This window comes from Aethalodelphis obliquidens, unplaced genomic scaffold, assembly GCF_003676395.1.
Source record: "Aethalodelphis obliquidens isolate GAN/ISIS:26980383/991018 unplaced genomic scaffold, ASM367639v1 scaffold7, whole genome shotgun sequence".
In the NCBI taxonomy this organism is placed as follows: domain Eukaryota; kingdom Metazoa; phylum Chordata; class Mammalia; order Artiodactyla; family Delphinidae; genus Aethalodelphis; species Aethalodelphis obliquidens.
In genome coordinates, this window is record NW_020837951.1 from 8,463,506 (window position 1) to 8,480,825 (window position 17,320).

At 51.4% G+C, this 17,320-nt stretch overlaps 2 protein-coding genes across 13 annotated transcripts in view; one reads left to right on the top strand and one right to left on the bottom strand.

Annotated features, from left to right (window-relative positions):
- RALGPS1 (Ral GEF with PH domain and SH3 binding motif 1) overlaps positions 1-17,320 on the bottom strand; it is a 287,901-nt gene that overhangs the window by 104,657 nt on the left and 165,924 nt on the right. The gene's annotated exons all lie outside the window — the stretch shown is intronic.
- ANGPTL2 (angiopoietin like 2) overlaps positions 1-17,320 on the top strand; it is a 33,988-nt gene that overhangs the window by 7,946 nt on the left and 8,722 nt on the right. The window contains exon 2 of the mRNA XM_027104831.1: positions 5,466-6,331. Coding sequence (XP_026960632.1) covers positions 5,515-6,331 — 817 coding nt within the window. The 5' untranslated portion in view covers positions 5,466-5,514. The remainder of the gene's footprint in view (positions 1-5,465; positions 6,332-17,320) is intronic.

Below are 17,320 nucleotides of genomic sequence, written 5' to 3' on the forward strand. Positions count from 1 at the left end.
TACCCTTTGGGGTGAGAACTCACAAGATGACCCCGGGAAAGCAGCTTCTGCCACAGGGCAGGACACACAGCTCTGTCTTATGAAAACGATTCTTCCCACAAAGTGGCCCCTCACCTGGGCTGCGGGGCTGCAGTGCTGAGAGGGACATGGACAGGCGGTGTGGGGTCCCACCACAGCAGGCCAAACAGGGACACCTAGAGCTGCCCACCGGAGGCTGGGTGGGACCCCAGACCCTGAGGAGGTGGCCTCCCAGTGTGCAGAGCCCGTCATGTGGCTCAGTCGCACCAGCCCCAGTTGTGGGGAGGGAAACCCGTGCATAATGGAAACTCCTCACAATACAATGTGGAAAAGCAATTTCAAGAATCATTTTTATTTTCACTTTGAAGCCAAGGAAAACAGTTGGATTTGCTTTTCTTTGTTGGTCATAGGAAGAAACTGAGGAGCACCTCTTTGATTGGAGTTGAGTTCTTCTCCAGGCCTAAGATGGCTGGAATGCTGGGGAGTTATTTCTCTTGGGATGCAATTAGTTGAATAAATATCAAGAGAGCAAAAGTAAACAAACTCATTACTGTTCATTAAGAACTGCCAAACTTGCAAAAAACTGAGGAGGGGGTTGACCTTTAAGGAAAATAAATTACGCCAAGGCCAAAGGCAGCACAAAGAGCACAGCCCTTGGTGTCAGGCTGACCCCAGCTCTAGGCTGAGTCAGCTCTGGCTCTTGTCTGCCATGTACTCCTGGGCAAGTCACTTAGCCTGTCTGGGTTTTGGTGCCCCCATTTATAAACTGGGGGGAATACCAACCTTGCTGGATTCCCTGGGACAGTGTATGTCAGGCACCTAGCACAGTGCCCTGTTCCTTCCCTTCCTTCTTGTAACCCGATTGGCTCCAAGTCACTCCCGCCAAGCCCAGACCCCACAGAAATGTGACAGTAAGACCCAAAATCATGCGGCTTCATGACTGGTCCCACCAGCAGCAATGCAACCTTGAGCACGTTACCTGACACCCTCTTGAGCTTCAGTTTCCTCACCCTCAAAATGGGCATACTACTACTAACTGGCTCTGAAGGTCGTGGTGATTACATAGATAATGTGTATGTATAGGGCCTTGTGAACCTAAAAAGCTGTACGAGTGTTAACCGTCAAGTTTCGTTCTCTTTTCTTTTTTTATTTTATTTTTTTTCGTTCTCTTTTTAATTGAACAGCTACAAGAAATGCTCTTTAAAGATTGCACAGTTTCTGACTGCGTTTGCACGTCTGGTGCCTCCCCGCTCTGTGCCCAGCGCTGTGTGAGATGCTAGGGACCCCATGACAGCCAGGACCAGTCCAACCAGCGGACTGCTTCAGGGTGGGAGGTGAGGCTAGACAGAACTCCTGGGCAGGCCCAGCTCTGTGACATGGAACAAGGCCCTCGGCTGTCAAATGGGAGAGTTAGTCCTGGTATCTCCTCGGGGGGGATGGTAGGATCAAGGAGATGGTACACGTGCTGGACACACTGCCGGAATGTGGTCAGCACTCCTCGCCGCCAGTCGGCTTTGCTGGTGCTCTCATGCTGCTATCATGCCATCCCCACCTCTGGTTTCGGAAGCACTTCCACAGTCCTTAGCTACTGTGCAAGGTGGGTTGGATCACCCCACTTCACAGAAGAGGCTCAACCTTCAGGATCTCAAGCCCAAGGGCACAGAACTTTGCCTGGGAAGCTGTGAGAGCCCACACTTGGGAAGGGACAGAACTCAGTGGTAAACAGTGCCACCATGCCAGGTCTCGAGGCCTGAAGCCAAGTTGCCTTCCTGGTCCTGTGGCAGTAACTTGGCCAAGGTGGAGCCCTCGCCGGCATCCGCAATCAGCATCACAGCAGCATGGAGAGGCAGGTGAGCGGCCTGTGGGAAGGCAGTGCCGGCAGGCCCGCCCAGCCCAGGAGGGCAGCTCCTTCCCATTGGTGTGGGTTGGGTGTGGCCGCCGGCACAGGAGCAGCTAAAAGTGCGCTGGAAACTAGGCAAACGCTCACAAACTCAGTGAGGTTTACACTAACATCACTGCAGCCCTAACCTCATAGTCCGACCCACACCAGAGGCTCCAAACACCTTTCTCTGCCTGGCCTGAAAGGCCTGAGCTGGCCTTCGGAACCAAGCTGGGGCTTCCTCATTCAAGCAGCTCAGCGTGGCCCTGGAGAGCACGGGGTCTGTTCTGTAACTTCCTGCTGTCCAGGCTGCCGACCAGAGAAGCCCCCAGAGGGGTCTGGGGAAGACAAAACCTTCAGGTTCTGTGGTATGGTTGTTATTTTAGGGTAAATTAATGTGAAAACAGAAAGTCATGATGCTAATACTCTATTACTAGAAACCAGATTAAGAACATTTCTGTGTAGTCATTAAGAGTTTGAAGGTTTGAGTACATCAGGCCAGGGCTGAGTCCTGGTTCTGCCACCTTCTAGCTGTGTGATTTTAGGCAAGTCACTTAGCCTCACTGAGTCTCAGTTTCCTCATCTGCAAAATGGAGGGACCTCCCTGGCGGTCCAGTGGTTAAGACTCTGTGCTTCCACTGCACAGGGTGTGGGTTCGATCCCTGGTCGGGGAACTAACATCCCGCATGCTGCGCATGGTGGCCAAACAAACATACAAACAAAAACCAAATAACAACAACAAAAAACTAAAACGGAAATAACAACAGTATCTACCAAGAAGCCATTGTGAGAATTCAATAAAGTAGAAAACCCTTGCAAAATGTTGAGTGCAGGGTCAGGTACACAGTGGGCACTCACTAAGTGGATGTTAGGGATGGTAGTAATAAATGTAATACACGCCCACGCCCTCAGGCAGTCACTTGCCTGGGGCTCCCCGGCCCCGCCTGCTACACCCCTTTTCGTAGCACTCCCCACTTCACGGCAACTGTTGGTGGCTGTGTCTTTTCATTCAGTCCACAAATATTCACTGAGCTCCTACATATTCCAGGCCCTGTGCTAGGCACTATGGGTGAGGAGTGACCAAAACAGACAAGCCCCCTGCCCTCATGGAGCTTCCTCTCTCGGGGGTTGGAAGGGAGACACTATATGCCTGATGGTGACAAGGACTCTGGAGGGGGAAGGTGGCGAGGTCACAATTTTAAATAAGCAGGAAGGCCTCACTGGGAAGGTGATATTTCAGCAAAGACCTGAAAGCGGTGGGTGGGGGGGTGGGGGGGTGCAACACGGAAGGGGCCGAGAGTGTTCTAGGCCAGGTCAAGTGCAAAGGCCCCGCGCCATCGGTGCGCTTAAGGAACGCCCGGGAAGCCAGCATGGCTGGAGCAAGTGCGAGATGAGGTCAGGGAGGGAGTGGGGCCAGAGCGGGGGGCCTTAGAGACCCATAGCTTCTTCTCCAAGACGAGGAGCCACCAGAGGATTCTGAGTAGAAGAGTGACCTGATTTGACTTTTTTACAAGGTTCACTCTGGCTGCTGGGCTGAGGAGATGCTGTAATGGGCAAGTGCAGGAGCAGGGAGACCAGTCAGGTCCAGGCGAGAGGTGAAGGTGGGCTGTACCCGGGGAAGTGGGGAGAAGCAGTAGGATCCTGGGAACAGTCCCAGGATATTGCTATTATAATTTGGTGGTGAATTAGATGTGGGGTATGACGGGAAGAAAGGAGTCAAGGATGACTTCAAGTTTGTTGGCCTGAGCAATCAGAAGAACAGAGTTGCCACTTGCTAACGCAGGAAAAACTGGGATGAACAGGCTGGGATGGAGATGTGGGTAACCCCAGGAGTTCATTTCCGGATGAGTTACGGTTGAGATGCGCGGTAGCAGTGGCAGCAGCAGTAGTTGAGCAGAAATGTCGAAGAGGCAGTTGGATATATGAGTCTGGACTCAGGGTGAGGCCCAGGCTAGAATGGATGAGATCACCAAGGTACAGAAGACGTCTGAGGACTGAGCTCTGCCCAACCCCTCCCCGCCCAGGACAGGGTTGGGGATGAACCAGCAAAGGAGACTGAGGAGTAGCCAGTGAGACAGGAAGAAAGGGTGGTGTTTGGGGAAGGAAGTCCAAGGAGGGAGTGATCTGCCATGTCCCCCGGGTGCTGAGAGGCAACGTATCAGTGAGGACCAGGAACTGGCCACTTGGTCTGGCAAGTGAGGCCCCTGACGATCCTGTCTAGGACACTTGGAATGGAGGGGACGGGGCCACGCCTGATGGGAACAGGCTCAAGAGAGAACAGGAGGAGACAGACTTTCTGGAAACAGTGGGTGTGGGCAACTCTTCAGAGGGTTTTGCTAAAAAGGGGAGCACAGCAATGGAACAGTAGCTGGACAAGGGATGTGAGGTCAAGAGAGGATTTTCTTTAAGTTGAAAGAAATAACAGCATGGCTGTAGAAAAAAATGTGATCATGCCGGAGAGCTGGGGGAGAGCTGCTGGAGCCACGTCCTTGAGTAGGTGAGAGGAGCGATCTATGCACGCATGTCCCCTCCCTCTTGGCCTGGCTCACTCCTACTCAACACTCCAGGGTCAGCATAAAGGTCACTTTCTCAGAGAAGCTTTCCTGACCCCTCTGGTTAGGTCAGTTCCCTGTTCTACCCTTCCACTGCATACACTACTTCTGCCTCACGGCACTTAGGGGCTGTGTAACGATGGGTAAGCCCCGTGAGGGCAGGGGCTGGCTCTGTCCTGTTTGCAGCCGCATCTCCAGCAGCCAGCACACCGTCTGGCATACCACAGATGTTCAATGGATATCTGGGGAAGGAACAAGTGGTCAGAATAGAACTGAAACAAATCTGGAGACACATGTCTGTTTTCTGCTCCCACCTGGCTTAATCGTGTTGCAGTGATGGGGACCGTGCAGTTACTGGCTGCGGGAAATATCTGGACTTAGAAGAGTTGTTTGCTCCTGTTTGGGCCCTGTAGCTTGGCTAACACACAGGCCAAAGCCACATGACTACACACATCCTTCCATTGACACTGTTCATTACAAACTGAACACATCCATACTATGTCTAGCAAATCATTCATTTAACAAATATTGCAGAAAGCTTGCTTAGTGCAGCATCCTGGGGATACAGGATGGAAACAGACACAGCACCGGCCTTTATGGACCGCAGATCCATGAAGAGATCTCACAGAATTCAGATTCATCTCAACTGTGATGGGTGTTACAAAGGGCACGTCCAGAGGGAAGCTAAATGGTCTGAGGAGTGTGAGGCAGAGGAGGAGGGAGATGGGACAACCCTTCCTCTTCCTCCCCTCCCAGCTTCAAGCTGCCCTCGTGTGGTTCTCAGGCTCCAGGAGCGGCGGGGCCTCGGCCTGCTGCCTTCAGATGCCCAGTCCCCTCCTGTTTCCTTCCCACCTCTGCCGGGCCTGCCTGTCTCCTTCTGTGGCTCCCGGAAGGGCTGCCTCCTGAAGCTGTGTTTTTGGAAACATCTGCCCGATAAGAAGGCTGAGCTCCCTTTTGGCACAGGCCGCTGGCAGTGACAGGACCCTCACTGAGTCTCCCCTTCTGTTTACTTCCAGGGTTTCATAGTCTCTGCTCTCAAAGAAGAACCCCCATTTTGCAAGGACCATGAGGCCGCTGTGCGTGACGTGCTGGTGGCTGGGACTGCTGGCCGCCCTGGGAGCGGCTGTGGGCCAGAAGGAGGGCTTTGAGGGCACAGAGGAGGGCTCGCCCAGCGAGTTCATCTACCTGAACAGGTACAAGCGGGCCGGCGAGTCCTCGGACAAGTGCACCTACACCTTCATCGTTCCCCAGCAGCGGGTCACGGGCGCCATCTGCGTCAACTCCAAGGAGCCCGAGGTGCTCCTGGAGAACCGGGTGCACAAGCAGGAGCTGGAGCTGCTCAACAACGAGCTGCTCAAGCAGAAGCGGCAGATCGAGACGCTGCAGCAGCTCGTGGAGGTGGACGGCGGCATCGTGAGCGAGGTGAAGCTGCTGCGCAAGGAAAGCCGCAACATGAACTCGCGGGTCACGCAGCTCTACATGCAGCTCCTGCACGAGATCATCCGCAAGCGGGACAATGCGCTCGAGCTCTCCCAGCTGGAGAACAGGATCCTCAACCAGACGGCTGACATGCTGCAGCTGGCCAGCAAGTACAAGGACCTGGAGCACAAGTACCAGCACCTGGCCACGCTGGCCCACAACCAGTCAGAGATCATCGCGCAGCTGGAGGAGCACTGCCAGCGGGTGCCTGCCGCCCGGCCCGTGCCCCAGCCGCCCCCCGCCGCCCCGCCCCGCGCCTACCAGCCGCCCCCCTACAACCGCATCATCAACCAGATCTCCACCAACGAGATCCAGAGCGACCAGAACCTGAAGGTGCTGCCGCCCCCTCTGCCCACCATGCCCACCCTCACCAGCCTCCCATCCTCCACAGACAAGCCGTCGGGTAAGTCCTTCCGGGAACCTGCAACATCTGGGCCTCAGGGCCGGGCACCAGGCTTCCCTTGGCTGTGACCACAAGTGGGGGAAGAGCCGCGGCAAGTTGAAGCCGGGCCAAAGGCCTGCGCAATCAATCCCCCAGCGGTCCCTTGGGCCAAGCCGCAGGAGCCGGTGGGGTGAGAGGGGGACATTCCTCAGGTGGCTGCTCCAAGGTAGAACCAGGAGACAGGGGAATCTCAGAAGACAAGTGTTTTCTGGCTTCTGATAGGAAAAAACCCAGGCCTGAGTCTTCTGGGCTCTGCAAGAGGTGCTCTGTGTTGGCAGGTAGGATGTCTCTCCTGCAAGCTCTCGTACTGTGCCTGGCACAGAACTGGCATTTAGTAAATGCTCACGGAAGAAACAACAGACCAGAGGAAAAGAAAGTGTTATCACAGCAGAAGTATGATGAACACACTGTAGGGAGGGGCTGCAGGGGAGGAAGGAGAACTTTCTAAAGCCCACACATTTCCTAGCGTCGGATGCATCTAGAATTTTCAGTGATGATTCCATACACTCTTAAATACATGTTTCATCTTAAATAAATATGGTAATTCTCAAAATATCATCATGCGGGAGGAATGGGGCTGCTGGTAGGTTTTGAAGCTTGACCCAGATACTGGCGCCGGGTGCTTTCATGTATATTATTACATCATTAACCCCTGCAGCTCCTTATGGAAGGTTAACTGAGAGGATGAGTGACTTGCTCACAGGCTTAGGATCCTCAGGCTGAGTCTGAGTTCAGGCCTTTTCACTTTAAAGCTGGGGCTGACTCCTCTGTGCCCGAGGACTCTGGGAATCCTCACTCCGGGGGGAGCATGAGCCCAGCCTTCTGAAGCTCAGTCTCTCATTCAACCAGGACCTTGTGTGCCTTACAAATGGGCTGTCATATGAGGACTACGTTCGTCTTTGCAAAAAAGTAACCATGTATCTGCTTCAAGTCAGAGATATTTTTACTGAAAATATCCTGTTTTACATTTATTTCACACTTCTGAAAATAACCACCAGTACTGGGAAGAGCAGTTTCTTGCTAATTCCAGAGAAGCCTGAACCTGAGTGCACGAGGGTGGCCCACGCAAAAGACAAGGGTGGCGCTGTCTGCAGGTCTGTGGGGGTAGCCAGGTGCAGGGCAGAGCATCTTTCCTCGCAGCCAAGCCCTCTGCTGGGTGTGCAGGTTGAGGACTTGTGCTCTGGAGCAGGCTGACCTGGGTTCAAATTCTGATTCCCCCACTGGTTAGCTCTGGGACATTAGGCAAGTCACTTTGCCCCTCAGAGCCCCTCAGAGCCTCAGTTTCCCCACCTATTAATAGAGGATGGATTAAAATAGTGCCTACCTGAGGATTAAATGAAATACTGCACAACATGTTGTTATCACAGTTCTGGGGCCATGGTAAGTTTCAATACATGGTAGCTATGAGTTTCCTTTGGTCTTGGTCTCTTCATCTTGAAATAGGAGATTGAAATGTAAAAAACAGACCATTTTTAGCTCTAGCTTTCTACAGCTGATGACTGGTTCATCTGTACACATGTCTATTTTAAACAGGGAGTTCCAAAAGAGAGGGCAGAGTGTGCTAATACATCCTGATAGAACACCCAGAGGGTAAAACGTGCCCATGGCACCGAATGCTCAGCTGAATGATATAATTCTGACATGAGGCAGGCTGACCTCAATAGTTAGGCAATAGATCTCCTCTTGCTTAAGCATCTCTGGTTTCTGACTCAACAATTCCAGGACATTCCTGAGCTTGAACTAAGCTGGTGGATACATAGTGTAGGAATAAAGACCTAAGTTTGCACCCAAGCTCTACCTTTTATTAGCTGTTCGCTCATAAGAAAGTTATTTAGCTCTTCCGAGCCTTAATTTTCTCCTCTATAAAATGGGGAGAAGAGTCATACCATCACAGGGTTGCCGTGGAAACTCAATGCAATCAGGCATGTGATATACATCATGTGGGGCAGCCAACAACAGCTGAGCCCCTACTCTTTGCCAATCACAGTGCTGGACTTGGGGGCTTGTGAAAACGACAGTCCTAACCTCCAGGAACTTAGTCTGGGGGAGACGGCAGATTCATGAATGCATTGGGACCTATCCAGTGCCCACCAGTTCTAGACCCTAAAATCAGCACATCAGGTCTGACAAAGGATTTCTCTGAGAGAGAGCACCTGTCAAAGCCAAAATTTCCAGAATGGTGTGAGAACTTATGGGACCAACATAACAAAGTACCTGAAATCAGGAATGCAGTGACAATCATGGGCTGTGCAGTCACTATGGTAACACCACGGGGTGCTAAGTGCCCGCCTACAGGCACTACTACATCTATTAAGGTGGCATGACTGAGTCTGCCTGCAGTAGAAGGGACAAGTTGGACGGAGGTGGGGACGTAAGAGTGAAGGATCTGTAAGAGTTTACCGGGTGGACTTGGGAGTTGGGCAATTGAGTTACTAGTGGGGCCCCAGTGGAGATGAGTCCGTGCAAAGACCCAGGGGCGTGGCCCTAATCCTGGCACCTCAAGTAGTTTGGCTCTCCTGCTTCTTCACGTGCATAATTCAGCCTGGAATGTGTGCATTCCAAGGCTCCTGCGTGCACCCAACCCCTTTCCCTCCCACTTAAGGAAGCACACCTGCATGGAGGGAATGGCAGTGGTTTTATTACAGAGGTAATCTGAATCCACTATAATTTACCTTTTTTTTTTTTTTTAAGCAAAGCCTTCCCAAATGTTGGTACTGATTGTCAGTAACTGATTCCTTGTGACTCATCTGACCACTGCACTCCCCACGTGAGGCATTCCCTGCCGAGACTGAGCACCTGGCTACAGAAGCTGAAGGGGCGGGCAGAGCCTGGAGAGAGGCTGGGAGGCCCTGCCCTTTCCTGGTGTTGGACCAGGACATGAGGAAAAGGCAGATGGTCACTCTCAGCCAATCGGCAGAGAGCTCTTATCAGGCCTGTTCTGAGAACTTAGGGGGCAGGTTCTGGTCTTGGAAGACAAAACCTTCCTCTGTGCTCTGGCCCAACAGATTCTTTGCTCTGGGGACATCACTCAGCCAGAGACACTTCTGCAATTAAACACCTCTGCACTCAAGCCTTGGCAGCTCCTAAATCTTTCATTCCGCAACCTCAGAGCCACCTACTCTTCTCCTCATTGTCCGGGCCGCTCAGCCCGCAGCACGCCCTTCCCCAGGGGACTGAGGGATCCATGCCCCTTATCTGAAGCTGCGCTCACCAGCTTGTTCCCAGCCACACAGTAACAGGCTGGCCCCAGGCCAGGCCCAGGCCTCTGAGAGCCTGAGTGACGGAGGCCCAGGCAGCTCCCGGCTTCCCTGGCGTCTCGCTTGGGTTTTGTCCCGTCTCTCTCAGGTCTGGCCAGACCTAAGGGCATTTCCATTAGGGTGATGCTTGTGATAAGGCCTGGGCCAAATGGCCCCGCCTGTGGCCCTCTCCCCTGGGGGGTCCCGTGGCTGCCGCCCTCCCTCCTCCTGTCCATTCTTCCTCACGCTTACACGTCCCCAACCTCCTCCTCCACCTGGGTGCCCTGTGCATGCACGTCAATCAGGTCTGCTAAAGAGGAAGGCTGCAGGGGTCACTTTCTAAGAGTCCAAGGAGAGGACAGCATGGAGCCTCGGCTAGAGCCCGCTCTCAAGGTGGCTCTGGGAGGCCCAGGACACTACTCCTCAGCGCAGCCCAGGCACCGCCGTGCACATGCCAGCCCTCCTGCCACGGCGCCATCCTAGGGACTGACCAGAGAAGAAAAGGCAGTGTGACCACCAGCTGCCACAGTGAGGCCTTGTCTGAAATGAATCTTTAGAAACCAAAAGGAGTAGACATTTCTAGCTGTTTTCTCTCCTGAGAAAAACATAATCAGCTCAGTTTGTTTTCTCAGTGGATAAAGAGGGGACCATAAAATCATAAAATATTAGAGCTTGTTAGAGGCCTCTCGGATCCCCTGGCATAGCCTTCTTGTCCCAGGGTCTGTCAGTGACAGAGCCAACACTGGTCCCTGGACTTGTAACTTCCAGGATATTAAGGTTCAGAGAGGTTAAGTAACTTAGCCAAGATTACACAGCAAGTAAGTGGCTCAGCCAAGGCTCAAACCCAAGGGTGTCCTAGCCACTGGGATACTACACATTCCCATGGAAAGGCTAGGGGGCAACTGGTGTAAAAATCACTCTATAAATGCTTGACTTGACCCCAGGTGCCAGCTGCCTGGGACCTGACTCTCCATCACTATTTCATGTACCAGGTTCCAGGCAGCTCCTTGTAAAAGAGCTGGTAGATTTGTTAGGTTTGTTATTAGAACTCTTAAGGTTCTGATAACAAAGACATCATTACTGTGAAAATAAGATAAAGAAAATAGAATTAAGTTAGCCTCATACTACGGAGTTTCTAAAACAACAGAGCTCTCCCACAGAAAACGTAACATGCACCTGACTTCCGGTAAATGGACCCAACTGAAGCTCCCGATAAATCTGATATTTCATTTGTATCATATCTGGACAAATTGTCTGGAATTACTTCTACTCTGCATTTTTTTTTTTTTTCCGGTACGCGGGCCTCTCCTATTGCGGAGCACAGGCTCCGGACGCGCAGGCTCAGTAGTCATGGCTCACGGGCCCAGCCGCTCCGTGGCATGTGGGACCTTCCCAGACCGGGGCACAGACCCGTGTCCCCTGCATCGGCAGGTGGACTCTCAGCCACGGAGCCACCAGGGAAGCCCAACTCAGCATTTTAATGTATAGCTAAGTCTGAAGTCCTGATTTCTTTAAATATGTTAACCCTAAATATATAAAAATCAGTAGCTATGATCTGCTCTTGGGGCCACATTAGGTGTCAACCACGCTGCTTCACAGATAACACACAGAAACCACCCATCCCTCACAACAGACGGTCCATGGCCAGGGAGGCACAGGCAACTTTAAGAAGATTGTTTTCCTAGATGGATTTCTCCCCTTATATTTTATTTCCCATTATGAGGTAGGGAATATGTACATTAGACTGTGGTCTAAAATAGAGAACGAGATAGATCACGCGTGGCTTCCATTCCTTCTGGAGGTCAAGCGATGGTCTGTCCAGGTGAGCCCTGCTGGTCCCACATGCGCCTGAGGCCCGGCGGAGGGTTGGAGAAGGGCATTGTGAGGACGGTGAGGGTGACTACAGCCACCAAGCACTCGGCCTTTACGGTCACAGGGCTTGTGGGGAAAACTCAATCTGGCTCTCTTGCCTCCAGAGCCTGTGCTGTTTTCACGTGCTATGCTGTCATGTTTCTAGAATGTTATTGTTGAACAAAATAAGACTTCCAAATTCATTACAAACTACATAATCAAGTGATATTTCAAGAACATTCTTTGCTAGCTTCTTCATAAACAAAAGCCCCTTGAGCTTGAGTCGGGTCATCTTCCTCCTAGCTTTGCTTTCTCTTCTCTCCTCCTGGGGTACTTGGGAGTGCAGTAGCTCTCCCTCTATTACTCAGGCACTTTGCAGGGAGGACACTCGGCTAAATGCTCAGGCTATTTACAGCCCCGGAGATAAACCACCAGCTTGTTATTGTTACAAGTGGTGAGCTGGCATCCTGCGGCCTGGAAATCCCAACGATTTGGCAAAATGAACGTAATCTAGAAAATCCTGGAGCTCAGGCCTCTGTGGCCAGCTCACTAGTCACACGAATGGACTGCTGTGGTGAACTGATGCCGTGAACTGTATCATAACCCTGAGATACTCCCCCAGAAAAAATGATAAAGAAAGCAGCATTAAGTGAGCATCATACTACAGTGTCTAAGACAAGGTTGCCAGGTTTGTCGAGCGCAGTGCGTCACGTACTATTGTAAAAGTAACACAGCCCACTTCTCAGTGATCTCAGTCAGCAGCAAGGAGGGAGGGAGGCCAGAGACTGCCCCGGGAACACTGAGACAGCCCCTTCCACCTCTGCAGCACTTCAGCTGCCCCTGAGATGACTCTGGACGAAGAGCGTATTGGATCCTGGCCCTGCATCTCGAGCTGAGCCAGTGGAGCTGTAGGGCCTGGAGTGCTTTTATGTCATTTCTTCAAATGAATAAATGATTTTCCCTTCATGGATTTTTTAAATCATTTAAGTTAAAATTACTATACATACAGAGAGAAATTTCACTAGGAAAGTTTTAAGCTTAAGTGACAAATATAACAGTTTTTAAAAAATTTCCAAATGTTGAAATTTCCAAATGTTGAGATATCTTAGGTGGTGTGTTAGAGTGCCATCGAAAAGAACAGAAAATCCAACCATCTGGGCCTCTACCCCGGGCATAGCGTGCAGGCTTTCTGCTACAGACTGTCCAGGCTTCCCCGGGTAACAGGTTTCCTTTCGCAAGGTTTGGTCTGGATGCTAATTATCCTGTGTTGTGGGGATCCCTGTTTCCAGATGGATTTATTATTATTGATTCTCAAACTGGAAAGAACAGAATGAAGATGACAAAGGGAACGCAGCTCACGGTGGTGGGAAGACGGGAGACGGAGGAAGGCACGGGAGGCGCCAGGTGACTCTCGGCACTAGACTGGGAGGGTCAACCCATGGTCACTGCCCCGAGAAGGCTTCTGCCCCGGAGAAGCCCACAGCCTGGTGGGCAGACAGACCCCCACAATCCCAATACATGCGACAGCCACAGCACAGTACAGTGGAAAGAACCAGGGTGTGGGAGGCAGAGCCAGTTCTAACCCCACGTCCTCTGCTTCCCAGTCGTGTGATCACTCTGCCCAGGGGCTTGTGAGGCTGAAATAAAATTGTGTAAAGCACCTGGCATGTGAAAGGCTCTGGATCCGAGGCAGTCATCACTCTTACTATATTCCAGTGAAGATAGATATGTAAGGCACTATGGGAACCCTGAGAAGGATTGAGTAGCTCTTCTGGGGTTGAGGCAGGCTTCCTGGAGGAGGGGACCAGGAGGGCTGAGGGCAGGCAGATGTGCTCTCACAACCACTGCCACTATCATCAAGAAATCATGAAGATCAGGCCTGGTGCTGGGCAAACGTCCTGTGTTCAGAAAGAGAAAAAGGATGACATACTAGAAATTGCATACCAGTTGGCATGTGGTCAAACCCCAGTGAAATTATAGAAAAGATTATGAAGAGGGATGTGTGAGCATTTGGAAAAGTTAGAGGTGATCAATGAAAGCCAACACAGGTTCTCTCAGAACGAGCCCATAAGCTGATTCCCTTTCTTGGGAAGGGTGAACGGGTTGGCCAACCATAGGAATGACCCCCCCCGTCCGCGATCTGCAGGGCACAGTCATGGGTCTGATGAGCTCCTCCACGATGTGCCCGCAGAACAGCTCCACTCAGTCCCATCACTGCGACCGGGGAGCCCAGGGCTTCACCCCACCAGTCCAGGGAGCCCTAGGGAACTGCTCACCTCTGCACCCAGGGAGCCCCCCCAGAGCCCCTCCCAGTCTGACCTCTTTTCTTTTTAAAATCGCTTTAAAGTCTCTGTCTGTCCCCCTGCCCAAGGGTACTGGTGGAAACCTAGGAGTGGGCACAGTGCTTTTGAAAGTGTTCTCTGGGAAGCAATACTGCAATATCTGTTTATCCTGAGGTCAAACAGGCAGAAACAGGACCCCTTCAAGCTCTTCATGGGCCCAAGGGGCTCTTACTTGGGGATGCCTCAGGATATACCAAGTGCGTTGAAATACACCCACCTCGCACATCTAACATAACTTTTACTGTAAAATTTTTGAAAGGATTTTTATAAGTTTGTGTTTGAAATTACTTGGCTAAGTGCAGCACAATTAATTTACGGTCAGCTCTGGCTTCTCGGCAAACATCAGGCATGTTCAGGAATTCTTGTGAAGTGAGAAAAGTGTAACCTACAAATTGTTTTCAAAAGTCATAACATTTTTTAAGAAGGCTAAATTGAACAATTAATGAATTCGACAAAATGTTACACTTTGTAGAAATTTAATTATATACTTACAAATTTTGACTTTGCAGTTTTCTTTTCATATTTTTTAGCTAACAAATTTTTTTAGGCCTCAAATACTTTTCATAAACTCCTGAAAAGCTTGTCAGCCCCAGGCAGTGTGCTCGGTGTCCGAGGACTTAAAGGGCCTGAACAGCAGGCATGAGCGTCTGGACTCTCCCCAGAAGGACCAGAAACGATACTTAGAACGTCACCGCTGGGGCGCTGCAGGAACTTGACTGAGATGGCTTTGGGAATGTACCGTCTGTTTCTGTGTTAGGTTATTGTTTTGTGCTCTGGTTCACTGAAAAGTGGTGAGTGACATAGAATATATATGTTCACAACCAAAATATGATTCCCCCAGCTGTCTGGATACATGAGACTCGAGCAGCACACGTGATTGCTCCTTGCCCCCTGCACTGGGTTTCGGCTGTCCTGCCTCACCCGGGACGCCTGGCAGGTCCTCATGCTGGCCGGGGTGGGACTCACGCCTAAGCAGGACTCACACCTAAGCAGTTGACATGTGCCCTGGTGCTCAGATTATTCATTTGGGTCAGAAAATCCAATTTCAACCCAACTAGTCATTTCTCCTGTTAGAAAACTGGTTCAGGGAGTGGCCAAAAGACTCGTTAGAGGCAGACCATCCATGAGAATAATAGGAAGCAGCACACGGCTCTCATATAAGAGCAGTGCTTCCTGGTGACATCACAGAAGCCTGTCTGCAGTGCCCACATATGGACTAAAACACCCCAGAACCTCTCCCGCAGGCCACAGGGTCCTCTGTGTGGCCTCAGGTGGTCAAGCCTGGAGACGTGGGCTTAGGGGGTAGAGAGGCCTGTCAGGCTGCTGGCCGGCTGTGTGGCCTAGCCCAGCTGACGGCCGGGAAGGACTCTGCCCCTCTCCTCATGGCTCAGGCGCAGCAGGGAGAAGCGGCGTCACTCTGGCCCACACAGGCCCGATGTCTACCCACTTCTCAGCTCCTGGCCGCGGCCAATAGGCCTGGTCAGATATTCATGGGGCCGCACTTCCCTAATGGAGGGGTGACTGCACTGAAAATTGATGCAGTTGGTGAGCCCGTTTCTCCACTGGGGCTTGGGTGGGCATCAGGCTGAAGGTGGTCTGCCTCAGACCCACAGGGAGGACACCGGAACTAGGAAGTTACCCGTAGGTCTGGGCTGGCTGCGGGCTCCAACTCGGCTTTACCAGCAGGCCCTACGCTGAGGGTATTGAGCCCCAGAGCAGCCAGCAGTAAGTGGCTTCTGGCTTCCCAGGAGGTGAGGGACCCTGTGTGCCAGATTCCTCTGTCAGGAAACCCAGTGAGGAGGAAGGGAGCAGGGATGGGACTTAGGCCCCCAAACCCGATCGCCTCCAACGCTCACCAGACATTGGGGTCTGGGGGCCCAAGATCTGTAAACTCTGTGTTCCCACTGCCGACGTCCCTTCTCCCCAAGGCCTCCTGACTGCAGGGCCTGTGTGCCTTCCACACCCTGTGCTGCTCCTCTAGGGAACCACACAGACTCGGCCCGGCCATGGCAGCCGCGCTTTCCTTCACGTGGAACGTTCTGGCTGCAGCTCCGCCGACAGTGTAAATATACTCTTCGCAGAGATGAGGTCGGGGCGCTCCCTGCACTCAGAGCCTTGTGCCGCTGAGTTAGTGCTGGCCTGGTGCTCCGGGCAGGGCTACCCTTTCAGAAGGAGCGCCAAGTGAAACACTGCCGGGTACTCCGCGCTGCTCCACTGAAGATGCAGCTTCACTGACCAAAAAAAAAGGTTTCCATTCTTCATTCCCATTAGTCTTTGTGGCCCTCTCTACTGAAGTTCTGACTTTCACAATATGCCTTTATGGAAAACATCCATCAGTAAATAATCTTATACTTAGTCTTGGAAATCCGAAAGCAAATACAGTCGCTTGTTTGGGGCTAGGGGATGGCGGGGAGTGGACAGCTTCAAAACTACCAGCTTTCATCTATCAAAGGAAAGAAAAAAAGAACCCTCTCTGGCACCTGCCCTGGTCGGCCTCGTGAGGGGTGCTGTGTTCGGGAGACCCTCAGAACAGGTAGGGTTCTTTCCGTCTGTTTACAGAAGAGATGGAGGCTTAGTAAGGGCCTGCCCAAAGTCACTGTGAGGAGATGCGGCCACCAAGCTTTGAGCTAAGGGCTCCTGACTCCAAGTTTGGGGTCCTGTCCCCAGCACACAAACGCTTCTTGCACAGATTCCTGAGTCAGTGTCTGACACCTCGGCTGACCCCGCAACAATGACACTGTGTATACGTAACAGGTGTAGATTTCTCATCCCAGGAGGATGTTCTGACTCGGCTGTTTTAATGGAGCCGCGTGATAATCTTACTGCTGCCGTTTTCTGCTGCTTTATCATTTTACTGCTGCCAACTTTTCAACACCAAGTATTTTTCTGACTAATTTTCATCCATCATTTAATTTTCTGACCTTTGCCACTAGTGCCTTTAATAAGAAAAGGGAACATGTTTGAATGCTGGAGATCTTCTAGAGCTCTGCAGGGGCATCTGAGAGATAACTGTCTGGAAACATCCTTGATGGAAAGTCCTCAGTGTCATGTGAAGTGAAGGATGTAAATGTATGGAGATTATTTTTTAGTAACAGCAGAAAATACTAAACATGTCTACACTATTTTGCACTTACTCCATGATTCTAGAAAGCATGTCATACCTAAAAAGCCTTCAAGGAAAGAACTGCTAGATTTGCCTTTTAAAAAAAGGAAAGATTCTCCATCGTAAGAAACACTAAAATAGTTGTAAAATAGTCGAAATCGTTGTAAAATGCGCAAAGGACACCAAAAGGTAAGCATAGAAGAAAAACAAATCAAAAATTTAAAAAGGCATAACACCTTGACAGAGAAGAAGTATACGTTCTTATTTTTCTTAACCTGGCTGACCGGCAATGATTAAGACTAGTTGTAGGGACACAGAGAGAAGACAGCCTGGACCCCTACCCTGGAGTCCACTCCGGTTGAGGAAAAGGATGAGGGCTTTCGAGCGTGGGCTCTGGACGACCACTGGGTTCAGATAC